Source organism: Streptopelia decaocto (assembly GCF_964273445.1).
Source record: "Streptopelia decaocto genome assembly, chromosome: 13".
Taxonomy (NCBI): Eukaryota; Metazoa; Chordata; class Aves; order Columbiformes; family Columbidae; genus Streptopelia; species Streptopelia decaocto.
The window spans coordinates 8,452,020-8,469,730 of record NC_138668.1 but is presented as its reverse complement, the minus strand read 5'-3'; the positions used below and the strand labels follow the sequence as shown (position 1 = coordinate 8,469,730).

The window sequence follows — 17,711 nt, the reverse complement described above, 5'->3', positions numbered from 1 at the left end:
GGCGCAGGCAACTGTTAATGAACACCCTAAATCCAGAATTAATGTGTTTTTTTTTCTAAAGTACCTTGGGTAACACAAATGGCATTGAGCATCCTTTTAGGATGGGCTGGAGCAGTATCTCTCTGGGATGTTTTGGGAGGTTAGCTCAGAGGGGGCTGCCTGCACGCTGCCTGCAGCAGGGGGTGGATGGCAGTGCCCATGGTGGGTGACACCATAGCTCAAACCCAGACCCCCATTCCCCTCCAGCCCCAGGGGAAAAGGATGGGTGGGGGTTCTGGCTGCCACCTCACAAGGCAACAGGAGACATGGTGGGAGCAGAGTGGGGCAGACGGGGAACACCAGCAGGATGCTGCTGGGACCAGACCCTGGGAGGAGGTGGAGTGCAGGCGGGTAGAAACCCGCAGAGGCGACCTGAAGCCAGCAAGGCCCCATGGGCATAGCTGGTCCCTCGTGGGGACCCCACAGCAGGTCATCAGAGCACAGGGGACAGGGCCCTGGGGTGCGTGGGACACAACATGTAGACAGGGAACAGGGGATGTGGCACACAGGACACGGCACATGGCAGGGGCCATGGGGGACATGGCACCAGGGACACAGCAGATGGGCAAAGGGACACACCACGGAGCACGTATCACGGGGGACACGGCACGTGGGAGAGGAGGCACACCATGAGGAATATGGCACCGGGGACACGGCAGAAGGGACACGGCACAGCGAGGATGGCACATGACACCGGCGATGCCGCGGGACACGGAACCGCGGACCCGGCCCGGTCCCTGCGCCCCCGGCCCGGGGAGGACCCGCCCACGCGGTGGCGCCGGACACGCCCCTTATGCTAATGAGCGCTGAATCACGCTCAGCGGGACGGGGCCGCCGGGCAGGACTGAACCATCCGTGCGGAGGGGAGGGGAGAGCGAGCGGAAAGAAGCAGAGCAGGGGGCCGACGTGACCAAGCGCCCCACTCGGGACGCGGAAGGAAGAGAGGGTTCAGCTCGCCGTCGCGGACGATACCTGTCGTGGGAGCGGGGAATCGTGCGCGGGGGGACGGGGCGGTGGACGGGAGACCCCCAGTCGCGTGCGCGTGGTGGCGGCCGAAGGCGGAGCAGGCGGGGGCGGTGGGCGCGGATCACGTGACGGGCGCGCCGCCGCCATTTTGTCCTGCTGAGGCAGTATTTAGGGCGCAGCGCTCGGGCCGCCGCGCACTCCCGCCGGGACGGAGCTCCGCGCAGCCGCCGCTCCCCTCCCTCCCGCTGCCCGCAACCGGCCTCCGCCCCGTCTCCCTCCTCCCCGCCTGCGCCCTCCTCGCCTCCGCCATTTTGTAGCCGAGCGCTGCCCGCGGAGGATCGGCGCCGCGGCGGAGCCTCCCGCCTCCCCCCCGCCCTTTCGCGCTCCCGCTCCCAGCGGCGCCTCGCCCCGGCCCGGCCCGCGCAGCCATGTCCTCCGGCTCCAGCCCCGAGTACGCCTCCTTCTTCGCCGTGATGGGCGCCTCGGCTGCCATGGTCTTCAGCGGTGAGCACCCGCCCGGGGGGTGGGGCGGCGGGGCCTGGGGGTGCGGGGCACGGTCTGGCTCAGCGCCGGGGGAAGGGGCAGCCTCGGCGGGGCGGGATCCCCGGTGATGGGCCCGGTGCCCGGCTGGATGGGGCGTCCTTCTGGCCTGGCCGCTGGGGCGGCCCCCGGAATGGACACCCCCCCCCCGCCTCCCCCAGCTCCATCCGGGCTACCGGCAGCGCGGCGGAGGGGGTCTGCGCGGGTGACGTCACCGCGGAGCGTGCCGGCGGAGCCCCCGCGCCACGTGACTGCGGCGGCGCTGCCGTCCCGCGGGGGGGCCCGATCCCGGCCCGCCGCAGGGACCCCTTCCCGCCTCCGGGCTGACGTGCCGGCGGAGATTGTCAGCTAGAAACCCGGTGTCACCGGAGGCCGTGCTCCCGGCTCCGCAAACGTGCGCTGCGAGGGGCTCTGCTGCCGGGCTCCCTCCGGGCTTCCCTGGGGCTCTGGGCGTTTCTGCGGTGGGTCTGCCCCCGTTTTCTGTAGGAGTCGGGCTTTCCTGGCCCTCCGGGGCTTGGGGCAGCGCTTGTCCTGCTGTACATAGGACAGAGCTGATTTTTAAAGCATTGATTGGGTGATGCAAGACCAATTTCTAATGGAATTGAAACGTAAATGTGCAAACATTTTAGGACTGAGGTTGGCTCTTGAGATGTTAATGACATTAAAAGGGACTGATGGGCATCTGACCTTGCCATTAAAATGGGGGATGCATGAAACACCGAGAAGGGGAAGCTCCTGTTTCTGGCTGTTCATCTGCGGCTTTAGCCTGTGAGATTCAGTGCAGAGTAAATGGGGTCGCTCTGCGGTATGGCCCTCCCTATTGAACAGGGTTTATGTAGAGCCCCATAAATGCTGTTTTGCACTAGAAAGACCATCATATGATACCTTGTTTCTCTCTTGGAGCCTGAGGAAACCTTCTGCGGAAAGCGATGGCTGTTCCTGATGGAGCATTTAGTGTTTCCTCATAGATAACAGTGTGCAGACCTGCCATACTGTTTGGGATATAACATGGGGAAGGCTTCTGCTTTTTTTTTTTTCCAAATGCAAATGTTAAAGTAACTAGGAATACAAGAACTAGGGATCAGTCTGCTTTTCTCTGCTGAAGGCTTAACCAGTGTCTTTCACACATGTGAGCCTACTGACTTGTATCCATCTGCCACCTAATTTGGCTTCAAGTTAAGAAATGCCAATATGAAATATTGAATTGACTGTAGCTTGAATTATGTGTGGTTGTTCATGTGATTGGGGTCTCATTATGTTAAAGTAGTCTCTGAGATGGTAGCTATAGGTCTGCAAGGCAAATTTGTGGAAGCTGGTCATGATCAGTGTAGTAGATTAAATTGTGTAAATAGCTCAGCAGACAGCGGATTAAAAGCAGTGAGAGGAAGGTGTCTAGCTGTGCTGGTGTTGGCACCATTGATTGATTTCACACTGGCCATGTTCGTGGTGTTAAACTTTGCAAAAAAAAAAAAAAAAAAGGCAAGCCTGAAGGGCTGTTTAGTTTTATTCAGTTTGTACCCAGTGGTGGGATGCAGATGTCCTGTCCTGCCACCTCAGAGCTGCAACATTGTACTCACACTTGACAGGTAAGGATTCTCCTGAAAATGGTATGGCTGGGATGCTATAGAAGCCAATCTTGGCACTACTGACCTACCTGCCTCTTGGCTAATGAAGATAATGGAGGAATAAACTAAGACTGAGCTACTTGTTAGAGAAAACAGTCAGCAGATCACTGCCTTTTGCAAAATAGCACTAATAAAGATCCTCAATACTGAGTGTTCTTCCCAAGGAAGGAGTCACTGGATTCATCTTGCAAAATTGAATGTGGAAGCAAAAGAACATGGTTATATGGCCTTTTAGATGCTGGTTTGTGATATGCAGGCCTGCTTCAGTGTAAACGTCAATGAGGGAAACTGAGTTGGCATTTTAATAGCAATTCAAAGCATTGCTTGGCATGGCTAAACTAGAAGTGAAGCCTTTCCTAGAAGCTGTGGGTTTGTTAGCATGTACTGTGGGATTGCAAGTTAAAGGAGAAGGAAGGTTTGAGTTCGGTAATTTTAAGTGAGTATTGATGAAGGTTTGGTAACTACTATGTTGTTGCTGGTATGTGACTGATCCTTGTTGCAGATTCTGTGTCAGATAGTCCTAATGCCAGAAGGTCTGAGCCATTAAGTTAGACTCTTGCCAGGGCCTAAGTGCATCTGATGGGTTCAGTCATTGGCACAACAGGTTACAGATAGTGCTGATGCAAATTTATTTCTTAGTTGTGAATGTTACTGAACTGCTTGCTTAGTGAAACAACTTGTATTTTCAAGGCAATGTGGCAGAGGTGTCAATACAGGATAAACTAAAACTTGCAGTGTCATGTAGCTTTCCTAATAGGGATGTGACGCTACAAGATGTTCCAATGTTAATTGAATGTGTTAAAAAAACGACTCTGATTTAGAAGTAAGGAGCTAAGTCTGTCTGGACGAGCAGTGTAAAACTAAAATTGTCCTGGTCAGTCTTAATTAGTGCAGTGATCATGTCTGACTCATTCTGCATCTGAGATCAGATTCCTGTGGAGCTTGTAATTCTGGGACCTGTTTCTAGTAAACATGTTCAAGTTTTACACTGTCCAGGCTAGTTTGATGTGAAAACAAGCAACTTTATGCAGTACTGTTTGATGTTTGAACATTAACTGCTGATGGTAAATAGATAGCAGAACTTGTTCTGGTCAGCTAGTACTGATGGCAGCTAGAAAGACTGAAGCAGTCTGCTGTGACCTTGGCTATCTTTGAGCCGCCTTATTCATTTGCTGCTTACAATGTGTTCTGATAGCTGAAGTTCCTTTATTTCCTATGTGTAAAACATGTGGCTGGCTCAGTGTCAGGTGCTGTTGAGTGATCAAATTATTGCAGCTTTTCCATATGACTTTGTGCCAAAATGGAAAAGCATGGTACTGGGCAAAGCTCTCTAGTTCTGCACTTGGTGATGCTCAGTGTAGAAAAGCGGGATTTCCCAGGTACACCCCACTGTGGCCCCCATAATGTGGTAAGAAGTTTTACTTAGACCTGTGCTCTGAACAGGTTTTCAGTGCCTTCAATACTGCTTCACTATCAAGCATCTGGAAAATTGCTAATGAAGAGAGCTCTAGTAGCCAGCAGTGTTAAGGTTAGTCTTGTGTCTTTGCATTGCTCCTGCAGAGCTAACAAAATAGTACTTTTTATTTTAAACTAGGGCTGCAGATATTGTAGCAGTTGGTGAGCTATTAAGGGACCTCTATGGTGAAATTGCTGGCTCAGAACATCTAGCTTGATGCAGCTGACAGCCCTGTGCAGTCTGGTTCTAGAAGGCATCATGGCTGTAAACAACTTAGAGCCTTGAAGGCAAATTCTACCTGTGGTTCCTGAAATGCCATCTCCTGAGGGGTGGGGAGGTGGTAGGGAAGAGACCTGCCTGCTGCTCAGAAAGGAGCTGTTTGCCTCAGACTAAGAGGAGCTCGCAGGTAAAATGAAATGGCAGAACAGAATGCAGCTCATGGTGGTCTTCTGTTCCAAAGTGTTAAAGAGTACTTCAAAGGCCTTATGGTGTGGGCAGGAAAACTCAGTGAATCAGATTGTTCGAGCCACCAGACCATCTACAATAGAGTCTAGCTTAAGCATTCATCCAATGGTAGGTAAATTAGTAGACTATTAAGACATAAGTGTTGTAACAGAAATAAACCAGTCAGGCAGTATTTTTGCAGCTCACTTAAATTAAGGGAAGACATCTCAACAAGGCCATCATATCTGCTCAGTAAATCCTAGTCTTAGGATCATCTGAAAACCAGATCAAGCATCAGGATAAACCATTGACTCTACAAAACTTGACTCAAGCAGATAATGCTGCTGCTTGTTCTGTGGCTTCCAGGTGTACATTATGGGGGGGGTCCTGTCTCACCCTGAAGTCACTGTAGACTACACAGTCTGCAGGTACATCTGTGCTGATGGGAACATTCAGAGAAGCAGTGAACATGACTGTCAGATGCTTTAAGACCTCTAATGTCAACTTCCTTTTTCACTTCCTAAAACTAACCTATTCCATCTCTCCAGAGCCTGACTGATCTCAAGCAGTGGCTACAAGCTGACCAACTCTCCAGGTTTATTGGGCTGTTCAGTGGTGCTTGAAACAATGGTTTTACAGTGGTGCATGATTCCACCCGCTCACTGTCCTCACTGAACAGTGAGACATGACTTGCTGAACTCGTTTTCCTCAGACTGTGAATCTTGCAAGCACAAGGCTTTGAGTCAGGCTGGTTTGGCCACAGGAGTGTCTGCTGGATGCAGTCAGATGACCTGGGCTTTCCCACGCTGCAGAATGGAGGCAGCTTGGCTGTGGTGCCTGCTGGAGAGTGGTGTGAGCTGCTCTTGGACCAACCAGATGAAAAGGGCTGCTGCTGAAGGATATAACAAACCAGTCTGCCAGTCAGTGCCTGGAGCACGGGGGTGAACCCAATTTATGGAATGGATCATCTTTAAGGTTGCAGGGAAGCTTGTATGATGATAAAGAAATAACAAGTGACTGGATTTTGCTGCTTGCAGAAGAACAAGCCTATTCTCTGTGGTGGTGTCAGCCTTACCATACTTAAACCCGAAAATTGGCTTTGTGTGCTATGTCAGACAATCCAGATTACCAATTGCAGCAGTCCCAGCTGCTTGGACAGTTGACTGGTAGCCCCCTTTCTTTGGTTTGCTGCTATTGCAGCAGCTTCTTGAGGAGCTGGTAGACTTTCAAGTTCTCAAATTTACTGAACAAAAGTAAATGGCCTGCTAGCCTTGCAGATTGTTTTTAACAATGCTGTAAGCTGACAGTGCTAGGCTTGTTTGAAATCCCCATACCCTCTTGTAACATTAGAGCAGAACATGAAGCATATGGTCCCTAATCTTGTAACAGGTGACCTATGAAAGATTTTCAAATTCTACAACTTCCCATAGGGCAGTGTATCTGTTTACTCCCCAGTTATCATGGGGAGACTAGCTATAGCCAGTCTTCTGTCAGGGTGATCTGAATTTGCATAGGGTCCAGATAGAGTTCCTCTTGTGTGGCTGGCTGTTCTGTGAAGATGCAACTGGCCAGAGCAACAGGGTTTTTCCGAAGCAGCTGTGGAGTATCCATTACTGTAATCTGAGGTAGAGCTGTGTTTGTGTTACATGTGGTGGTGTGGGAGAGACCTTAGAATACCAGTGGGAAGAAGCTCATTTCTTTGAAAATGCCCAGGCTTCTGGCATGGCAAAGCAAGGACTACTTGACTTGAGTATCATCATCTCTAACAGTTCTCCAGCCATTTAAGAGCAACCTGCTCAAGGATGAACAGGCATTGAGGTGAATTGATGCCTGCTGTCTGGTTGAGGGGAAGCTTACCTACTGCAGAGGGCAGCCTATTTCATAATGAGTTAATTATAAAAGGTTCTAGGTGTAAGTACTTATCCTAAATGGTCTTTCAGACTTGCTGTGGTGGTAACCCATGGTATCGTAATTGAAAGTCTGACCTGTGTTACTAGCTGTCTTCATAATGCAGGGAAATTTGGCCTGTTAGTGCTCTGGAAACCTGCTTCTCTGATGGGGCACAGGAGGAATCACTGACTCTGAATTGACCAAATGCTACTGGAACATGTATGGCTGGTCCTGAACCTCTCTATTCTTGGGCTGAGCATATCTGAATGTATTGCAACTGCTGCAGCTGCATCTATGCAAAGGGTTTCCTGGCTTGAAGGCCTCTCATAATGTGCATGTGTCTGTCTGCAGAGCTTTGCGGAACCAGTTCAAGGCTTTTGGTAATGGCCTTTTTCTATATTGAGAGTGTTGCATGAGGTGACTTACAGCTGATTTAGCTGCAAGATTAATGTTCTTGATGCATGACCTTACTGAGCACTGTAACTACAGCCACAAAAGATTGGTCCTAATACTTGGACTAGCATTTGATCTAAACTGCAGACTGCTTGAGTACTGATGGTATCACAGGCAAAGCACTACTGAAAGTCCTGGCAGTGGCAAGAGTACAACTAGTCTTCAGTCCATACTGAGGCTATTGCCTGTATGGAAAGTTGCTTTCTAGTTCATATTTCATCTTGGAGCTGCACAGCTGTATCACCTCTGCTACCACTTCTGACTGCTGGAAAGTGACAGCTGCGGCAGGGTGCTGGGCAGCATATCCACAGCCCCATGGGAGTGCATTTTGCCCCCAGGAGCAGTACTGAATCTACTCTGGCTTGTGAGTTCAAGGAGCTACTCTTCAGAAGATTTTTAAAAAACAAATTAACCTTTAAAATGCGCTTACTTGGGACTAAGTGGTATTGAGTGATGCACAAAGCAACTTCTCTGTATTATAGCACCATTGAACTTATACATGTCACAGTTCTGGTTATAGACCAAAATGGCTTTCTTCTGTGATAAAGCTGGGTAGGCAAAGTGCTGCTTCTCCAGCTGCCAGGTAAAGGTTCAACAGCTCTGTGTGTGTGTGTGTCCTTTAAAGGCAGTTTTGCAGCTTAATTGGTCTGTATGTTGGAGTTAATGGAGCTGTCTCATCTGAAGCAAATACATGGAGTCCTATGTAACAGTGGTACAGCTCGTGGCCCATTTTCACTATCTTCCACATAGATCTCTTCAAACCCTATTCACTGAGAAGATTTTAGAAAACCCATCTTTCCAATTTGTCAGGGATATTTAAATTGAGTGTATGAAGCATGTGTGCTTCAGATATTAACAGCTGCCAAGAGGTAGGAGTCAAGATGTGCAGGAGGATTGACCTAAATGTCAACTGAATAGCTGTGCCATCATATGGCTGTGTCATGGTGGGAAATGGATGTCAACCATCTCTGCCACCTGGACTGTGATATTGGGCTGTTGTCAAAGGTGCAAGGAGAACTTGTCAGGCTAGTGAAGAGCAGTAAGACAAGCTGCCCTGGACGATATTTGAGATGCAGCTGGAGGGGTCTCCAGTGTACATGTGTTGGTCAGGATGCTGGTAAAGGCTTCACTGGGAGCAGATGTGCAAAGTCTGCAGCTGTGAGTGTACACAAAAAAAACCCTAATGTGAAAACTAGCTGCCCCAGTGTACATGTAGACTTTATTTGTTAATGTCTCTAGACCAAGTTTAAGGCATTAGCTCTTGCCTGTTCCCTAGAATTGGGATTTAACAACTGGGAATTGAAGAACTTGCTCTGATCTGCCCCTCCCCAACAGCTTAAGCAGACTGACTTTCTGTAAGTGTGATTACAAAATCAGCTTCTGTAATCCGTCGCTGCATTAATTGCAACACCCTTAAAGGGCTTCAGATTTGGAGGAAGTAATGACTGATCTAATTTTAAATAGTGAACTTCCCTCATGAGCCTTTGTGTTTCTGGAGGGGTTTAAAACCACTTCTCATCTGGACTCTTTTATAAATACTATAGCCAGTTTAGAAGTCTAGATAGCCTGAATCTTGATTCCATGTACTTCTAGTCTTTAGACGATGCTTTACCCAACAGAAAAGGTTCCTAAGTCAACTTAGTGATTTCTTTCTAGATTTCCTAGACCCATAAACAGTACCATCACTGATGTTGCTAGCTAAGCCTGTGCACTAGTTTCCAGGCTCAGTGTACATTTGCAGGTAAAACCTGTGTTCTGCTCTTGCCTCAGGCTTCCTGCTGAGGTGGATTGTAGTTCTGAATTGCACTGAACAGCCCTTTACATCTGGCTTGGTGACAATCAAGGTTCAAGAGCTTTGCTAGTACAGAACAAGTTATGAGGCTTTCCCTTCAAGTTTTTGTTACTAAAACTGAATGTTCTGACAGTCTTGGGTTAGTGCAGTGGTGCTATCTCTGTTAATCTGAAGTTTTAGTGCAAAGCCAGGATTACTGCTCAGTTCCTGACTGCTCAAAGATTGGCTTTATGAAAAGGAGACTACCTACCCCTCCACATACCCTGCCTTGCTGCTTCAAGGACTTAGTCCTGGGTGGCTGCTGACCTGCATATCATGTCTTGGGTGATGGTGTGTGTAGCCCTAGAGTACTTTAGGGCAAGGCTGGAAAGGAAAGGGATCATCTTAAGTACTTCAGAATCAAAGAATGAGGTATTCATGGAAGCTTTTGTGAGACTAATATGAAGTTTTCAAGGCAGAAGTTACTTTTTGGGGAAGTGCTTTGGGACTTTCTAGCAGTTCTCAGCTGGAAGTGATAAGCCCATGCTCTGCTTTGAAAACAAAGTGTTGTATTCCCATGCTGATCTCTGCATGCTCAAGTGTTTATACAGGTGATCAGCAGACCTTAAGGGTAAGATCGTTGTGGTCTTCAATAACCTGCAGGCCATGTTCTCCTTTGTGGTTCCAGTGGTTGGATTAACAAATGTGAATCCTTCACAGGTGGGGTTAATGACACATGCAGAGTCTTTTTTTCCAAGGAATGAAGTGAGTTTGGTATCTCAGTATGTGTCTGATGAAGCTGAAATGATACCTTTAACCCCAGGCAGATAAGTTTTGTGGAGGAAAAGGCCCCATGAAGGTGACTTGTTAAACATTGCATGCATCTGAGAACTCAGCCCAAGTGGCTCAAAGGTCAGTGGCTGTAAAGCCTGGCTTTTCAGCAGGATTACATGCTGCTGTGGTAGTCAGCTGTGCTTTGCTGTTTCCCATCTGCAGTTCAGCAGAGTAGAGCCTTGCAGTGTGAGCTCTGTGAGGGCAGAAACTCCAAAGTAACGAGTTCAAATTTGGACCTTGGGTTTTGGTTCCTGGAAGAGAATGAATGTATGCTGGGGAGTACACCCTGCTGTGAAGGTGTGGAGAGTGTATGCTGTTATCAGTAGTGTTTGAACAGAAGCTTTTTATTGATCCAGCTTTGGTCTAGGACTCTGGATAGGTTACTTCCTCATCCCTTAGAGGAATATTCCTGAATGACAAACCAAGTAGTCAAATGACTGTTAGTTTTGCACAATTCTTCCTTGTGCTGACTCAGCTATTCTAATTGTGCAGCCTAGTGAAGGAAATGGTATTTGGGGATGTGTCTAATGCTCTTTTTTTTCCCTCTTCCAGCCTTGGGAGCTGCATATGGAACAGCAAAGAGTGGCACAGGTATTGCGGCCATGTCTGTCATGAGGCCTGAGCTCATCATGAAGTCAATCATCCCTGTTGTCATGGCGGGTATTATAGCTATCTATGGCCTCGTAGTGGCAGTCCTCATTGCCAATGCCCTCTCACCTTCTATCACGCTATTCAAGTAAGTTGCTGCATCTGTCAGATTTTCAAGTTTGTCCTGATGCTGTTTTGGTGCTGCTGAATGGGTGGGTTTTGCTCAAGAGCCCTGGAAGGGTTGTCAGTGTTAAATGCTCCTAGCCTGGGTTTAGGAGCGTGGACTGGATTTCAGCTGATGCCTCAGTGGCAGTGCTGCCTGACTGGTTTGCTGTATCAGCCAACAGATCAGACATCCCACTGCTAGAGATAATGCAGTGGTTTATGGCTGGAAAGAAGCAGTGTTCAGGTGGTACTGGGACAGGAGGCTAAGCTGGTTTCCTGGTGCCAAATTCTAGACCTGGAATACACAGATCTTTCCAAGACTGTCTTATCAGACTGCCTGAATAGTTCTGTCGCCTGGGAGATGCAAGTGAATAATTAATATTGCTTGCTGCTTTATGTGCTGGTAAATCAATCTTCAAGCTATACAGTCTGAAGCCAGCTATAGTCTGAAACTTAATCTGCCCTTGGCTTTTGAGAACAGCTGGAACTGGCTTGATTGGGACCTCTCAGAACAGAACAATGCTTCTGGGGTCTAACAGAGTAGATATCTGTGTCACTGTACAAGCTGTAGCTGTTGAGCAGTATGATTGGCCTAATAAGCCATGAGCTAAGAAGCAGCAGGTACAAATGCTCCTCTGCAGTTATCAGGGGGGCAGATACTGGTAGGGACTGGTCCTCAGGTACCCCTGCCTGGAAGACCAGACCATTCCTGTCAAGCTCTTGCAGTGCAAGAGACTTAGTAGTCATGTGGATGTACTATGGCTGTATAACAAGGTTGCTAAAGGTGGGAGACAAACAGGCTGCACAGCATTGTGGGGCAGGCTTTACTGGAAGTGCTGGCCCACATGGCTGGAGTCAGGTCAGCTCTAGCAGCATACTGGGCCTGCAGCTGACTGAAGTGGCTACTGAGAAGCTGGGTGGCCACATGAACTCACAGGCCTGATAGTTTGGCTTAGTGTATGAGCCCTACCTGGGTAGCAGCCAAAGATCTTTCATAGCTGCCCTTTTTTTAAAGTATCAGAGCTAGGCATCTCAGGAAGCATCTGCTTTGTGAGACATGGCTGTGCTTGCTTAAACAGCATAGCAACTCTTTCTGCAGGAAGAGGGTTCCCTTTAAATGTTTAAACGTTTGAATTAACAAAAGGCTCGCCTGAAGTCAAAGGATTGGGTGTCCTGTTGCTTGCCACTGAAACTCTTTTCTCTCTGTCCTACAGGAGCTTTCTTCAGCTGGGTGCTGGCTTGAGCGTGGGCCTCAGTGGTCTGGCTGCTGGCTTTGCCATCGGCATTGTGGGCGATGCTGGTGTACGGGGAACAGCACAGCAGCCCAGGTTATTTGTGGGCATGATCCTGATTTTGATCTTCGCTGAAGTCTTGGGTCTTTATGGCCTCATTGTTGCCCTTATCCTCTCCACAAAGTAAACATTGCAGTATGATGTAAAGAGATGTAACAAATCCACGTTTAAAAAAAAAAGCTCCAGAATGAAAATGGTCTCTCCAATGTGTACAGTTGTCCCAATTTGGTAGTTGATCTCTTGTAAATGCGCAATGTATGTTAGTGACTTGTCTGTCCTGTGTGTACTTCAATATTAAATTGGATGGGCTGCTCCAAGCCTGCTGCATGGCTTGGGGTGACCTGTGTGCAATTTTCCACCCATTGCTGTTAGTACTTTATGTATAAATATGAACTAGAAATGTAATTTTTTTCTCTTCACTGGATGTTTATTTATAAAAGACTTGACATGTTCATACATCTATGGAGCAAGGATTTTCAATTTCCCATGCTATATATATTAATCTTATATATAGGTAGATTACACTGTGGGGTCAATTGTAAGTGCAGAGAATTCCTTGGATGTAACTTTGATTCTAAAGATTGCTGTAGTGTCCTGGTATTGGAGTATGAGAATTTTGTGTTTTATTACAGCAATTGTCCGAAACACTCCTGTGTTTCAGTAGTAACTGCGTATGCTCCGGCATCAGAGTCGTGCACCCAGTGTTGGGTTACAAACTTATACCATGTTTCCGAATAAAACTTCCTCACTACATTGCTGTAATGAGTACTCTGCCTCTGATTTCATGCTTCTGCTGCTCCTTTAGGAAGAAGAGGGGTTCCTTTAGGAGGTGGCAGGTCTTGAAGTGACTTAAGCACCATGCGGAAGTGGTGCTGTCATCGCTGTTAAACCATTCCCTCTTTGTCTTGCGCCAGCTTCTGCCCATCAGCAGGAACGCAAGGCTGTTGCAGTGCTGTGCTCACCCTGATGAAGCAGCACATCTTCACTCTGGCATGCAGTGACGCCATGTAACAGACTGTGCAGCGTGGCCTCAGCAGGTGGGGTGTTGGCGCAAGGGTGCGAATGGCACAGGCTGCAGGGGTGACAGGGAACAGGAGCTGCTGAAGGGCTTCCAGGCAGCTTGTCCTTGTGGTGGATCTGCAGAGACTTGTGTTGGAAAGCTGCACTGGTAGCAGCAATTGTCTCTAAAGCACCTGAACAATGGTCTCATCAACAAAATGGGTTTGTTCAAGAATTGATATTTTTAACTTGTAAATTGGGGAGCATTTGGGCTGAGAAGATCTGTTTTGCAGCTGGTAAATGCTGTAGCAGCTTTCTCTTCTCTTCTGAGGACTTATGAATGTTGCAAAGCAGCACTGGAGCTCATATGGGAGATGTGTTGGACCCTTTCAAATGCAAAGCTTGTTCCAAATTGCCTTTGGGAAGGACATCACCTTAATCTGAGTTGTATAGTTTGGAGAACAGATCAAGCTTTACTTTGTTCAAGTCAAAACGTTAATGTTACACAGACACCTAGTACTAGTAATGCCTTTGTGATCAAACTAAGATCAGGAATCTGGAGTGGTGGTACAACCTAGTCTGTTTCCCTGGTTGGAAATGCAGATGTCATGTATATGTATTTCATTTGTGTACCTGTGCAGCAAACAAGTCTCGTGGAAGTACCATGATGAGCTATGGCCAGAGCATGAGGAATTTGCTGTGGCTACATTTGAAGCTTCTCAGCTGGCAGGAGCACTCGCCAGACCAGGCCTGGTGGCACCTCATGTACCTGCTGGGTGTCTGTTTTCCAAACTGGGGACTATTTGGGAGCCTTTGGCTGTGAGCTAATCATTCTGCTAGTATGAGTTTTCAGACTTTTGTGCAGGTGTAGTTCTAACAATTGTTGGTCATCAATGATTATTACCAAATTAATTGGCTTATTCTGTTTAGTGAAAAGCTGATTTGTCTGCATTGTCTAAGAAGCTGTCAGCTGCTTGGCTTTGGGGTGAGCTCTGCTGCTGGTTTTGTGTTTCAGAAGGGCTTTTCTTCATGGCAGTCTGAGCAGTGGTGGCTGTATAGAGGTGTAAGCTGATTTAAGGAAAATCTTGAATATCTGTTGAAGCATTGCTTGTGGTAAAGGAGAATTTTGTGAGCTGAATTGGGTTGATCATACTTTTCCTCAGCAACAGTAGTAGATTCTAAACTTCTGAATGAGACTTTACCCAGGAGTCATAAATATTTATAGAAACTATAGCATAATTCTCTCAGCACTGATTGCAATGAGTGCTTTCCCAGTATTTTGTGTGGAGTCTGGCAGACCTTGTAGCTGGGAGGGGTGAACCACAAATTCAGGCTGGCTGGAAAGCATGTCACATACATTTTGCAGTTCTGGTGAGCGCAGTTGTATTTTTCTTGTGTAGCAGGACAGGAGAAGGTCCTGGCTGGAGCTGCAAATATGTTTAAGGTCTGGTTTTACCATCTTTAAAGGGAACTTGTTGTGAGCCTTGGTTTTTGTCGATTTGCAAGAATATGGGCAAATTGCATTTAAGAGAGCAACTAAATACTGATAGCAGCCCTCACCTCTAAGAGAAACAATTCAAAGGCACTGGTCAATAGGAACTCTAAGATCCTGTTGTACCTTGCAGAAGGCATTTTACTAGGCTCAGGGAGGTGATGAATGCTTATGTAACTATATGCAGGCAAAATCCTCTCCATGGCATTTGCATTCATGCGATGGAACATTAAGCCTTTCTCATTAATATCTAAACCCATGCAAGTCAGGAGAACAGAGAGAAAACAAAAGCTGGGGTTAGCATGTGTAGGTGGAGGATTGCACTGAGTACCTGCAAGTGTGCCAGGAGTTAAATTATCAATCCAAACATGCTGCCTCGACTAGGCATTTTCTGACAGTGGTGCTCTAGATACTCATTGATGACTCCTGGCTGAAAACTCGCATTTCAGATCCTTCACTGATGTTACTGCATCAGCAAATTTCTCAAGTGATTCAAGGTATTAAGAAATTACAGATCTTTTGGTCCCTTTCCTTCATTTACTGACAGCAGCACGTTAGATCAGAGTGCAGTCCAGTCCCATCTGGCAGGGACTGACTTTGGTTTGGAATAGGGGAACAGGCAGCCTCAAAGCGTGAAATGACAGACTCATAGAGTGCCTGATTAAAAGAGGTGGCGTCTGCTGGCACGTAAATGGTCCTCTGTAATGTGGCAGATTGCCTGCCTGGGAGTGTGCGCTGCAGAGTGAGTCAGCCCTGCAGAGGGAAGGCAGCGCTGGCTCTGCAGCAGCGGCACAGGGTAAATGCCCATCAGCAGTCGGTTCGTGCTGGGGGCGGTTTAAGGGGTTCTGCTGCCAGATGCTGCCTGCATGGGCAATGCCTCCATACAGCTTGCTGACCGTTCTCATTTTTAACTCTTTCACGCTGGTTTTTCAAAGGCTATAGATTTTTTATTTTAACTGCTTCAGTTGGAGAAGCATTTTTAAGTAGCAGGATTTTATCTGTGATTTCTCTTGTCTTTCCTTGGGAGACCTGGCTAACAGAGAAGCGTAGTAACCTGGAAAAGTAAATAAGCTTTAGGGAAATGAAAACCTCATTAAGAGAAACTGATCCCAGAAACTGAGCTGCTATTTTCAGCTACAGGGTAACCATAGATCTAGTGAAAGCAACTCTCAGTAAACCTTGTTTCCTTCACAGTCTAATCATATTGATTTTACAGCTTTTTGCTGTTTCCATCCAGCCTTACTGTACAAACCCTCACTGTTCTTCAGGTGATAATTATTTTTGTCTCTGACACACTGGACTTTCCACCTCTGCTCTTAGCTCATCTCTTTCTGCTCTACAGGTATTAACCACCTTTTTGTCTTGACTTAATTAAACACATGAGTACATCTTCCCAATGCCAAACTTTCTGTTTCAAGAGATTGTGTCCTGAAAAGCTTGTCCATTTTTGTTCCTGTTACTCACTAATGAATGCTGTTCCTTTTCCCTGCAAGCCATGGTTCATTTACCTCCTGAGACAGTCACAGCCTTGCAACTCATATCCCTGTGTTTCTGTTGCACTGGTTCCTGTGTCATGGTGCTCAAGCACACAGAAAAAAATCCTTCCCAACCTTACAGCATGTGAGGCCCAAAGTTCTCCTGGGGCCAAACTGCAGGGTCCCAAGTGCCTCCCACAAGGTATCTGCAGACCATTGACAGCTCTCACCGACCTGTCAGAGTATGAGCTGGGTAGCAGGAGGGCAGAATGAAGTTCCTGGAGAATCAGTGGCTTGTGTTTGCCGCCTTCTTGCTGAGAGGATGAGATGCATGCCCGACAGGCTCAAGCCCAGGCTCTTCTGGATTTACCAAGGGGATGCTGGTGGTTGTTTTAGTCCTGGACCTTTTTTTGGCACTTTGAACTCTCCTGTCCTTGCTATTACATCTGTGCTCTCCTCCTTTGCCTTTGGGAGACAGTGAAGAGGTGACCTGAAGTGGCACAGAGTGATAATGACCACGTACACCTAATGGTTTTGTCTACCCAAGGTAAGCTGAGGACAAATCCTAGGAAATCACATCTATTCCTGAGAGCGGCAGTGTGTTCTCACGTGTAGACAGCCCCCATGGCTCTTATGTGCTTTAGGACAAGTTCTTAAACCTCTCTGTGAATGCACGTGAAAAATTAGGAAGCCAAGGCTGTGTCTCCACAAGCACTTCATCTGGCAGCAGCGCAAGCCCGAGCCCTCCCTCTGGGCACACAGATCTTCTTCCACATCTGTAGCACGCTCTCCCCTCTTTCTTTGTGCTGGTACATCTTCTTACGCTGCCAGGCAGTGAATCTAATTTGGGAACTGAGCCAGGTTAAAAATAACTCAACCTGAAGAAAAAAAAGTTTACTAGAGAAAATGCAAGTCAGACTACAGCTTGTGATTCCCTCTGCCTCTTACTGGGGCAGTAGAAAGAAAGAACATGCAATTATTGGTGATGCAAGACAAGGTTAATTTAGTACTGAGAAATAAAAGAACATCCAAAGGGATAAGACTTAAGCAGGACAGATGCATGACATAAAGCTGAGCTGGTGACGTACCTCCCGCATCAACGAGGCAAATTTCCCCACCTTTCATCTCAGCACAGGCTGTTCTGTTCTTCCCAGCAGTGCAGAGGAAGGTCCGGGCCATTTTCCAGCGTTCTGATTCAGTGGTTTGGCTTTGAGGCTTGCAGCCTAGAAAAATGTTGGATCTCTGTCACCAAAGGGTCGGTGGAGCTGTGTCAGTGGGGCAGGATCTTTCGTAGTAGATGTTACTATCTGTTACCAGTATTTGCATTTACCTAGATGTCCCTTCCACTGCCAAGAGAAGTTACTGTCACCTGTCTGTTAGCACAAACGTTCGTGTGAAAATGCACTGTTTTGGCCACAGGCAGTTTGGGTGCTGCATGTGCCTTTTGACATCTGAGTTCAGTTTAACAGCTCGGAAGGGTACATCCTTCCTTGCAGAGCTGTTTGCTCAAATAAGCAGGCCTGAGATATGCTTTTAGGATTCATTTTCTAATCTGGTTTTGGAGTCTTCTCGACTTCACCTGTACTGAAGCCACAAATTGTTCCCACCAATACACTGCTGGGTGCCCCAAATGTGGATCATTTCAGCCACCATGAGGAAAACCTGCCCAAAGCCATTCTTGG

General features: G+C 47.5%; 1 protein-coding gene across 1 annotated transcript; it reads left to right on the top strand.

Annotated features, from left to right (window-relative positions):
* The first annotated feature begins 1,144 nt into the window (after positions 1 to 1,144).
* Positions 1,145 to 12,816, top strand: ATP6V0C (ATPase H+ transporting V0 subunit c). The gene is made up of 3 exons (XM_082064104.1): positions 1,145 to 1,509; positions 10,571 to 10,754; positions 11,986 to 12,816. Exons 1-3 carry the CDS (start codon positions 1,434 to 1,436, stop codon positions 12,188 to 12,190), a joined length of 465 nt encoding a protein of 154 aa, XP_081920230.1. The 5' UTR covers positions 1,145 to 1,433; the 3' UTR covers positions 12,191 to 12,816.
* Positions 12,817 to 17,711: the final 4,895 nt, after the last annotated feature.

Bases quoted from the DNA above. Each gene is read 5' to 3' on its own strand.
- ATP6V0C (XM_082064104.1), top strand. From the start codon at position 1,434: ATGTCCTCCGGCTCCAGCCCCGAGTACGCCTCCTTCTTCGCCGTGATG. The intron at 1,510-10,570 runs GTGAGCACCCGC...TCCCTCTTCCAG, and splicing joins GGCTGCCATGGTCTTCAGCG to CCTTGGGAGCTGCATATGGA. The intron at 10,755-11,985 runs GTAAGTTGCTGC...TCTGTCCTACAG, and splicing joins CCTTCTATCACGCTATTCAA to GAGCTTTCTTCAGCTGGGTG.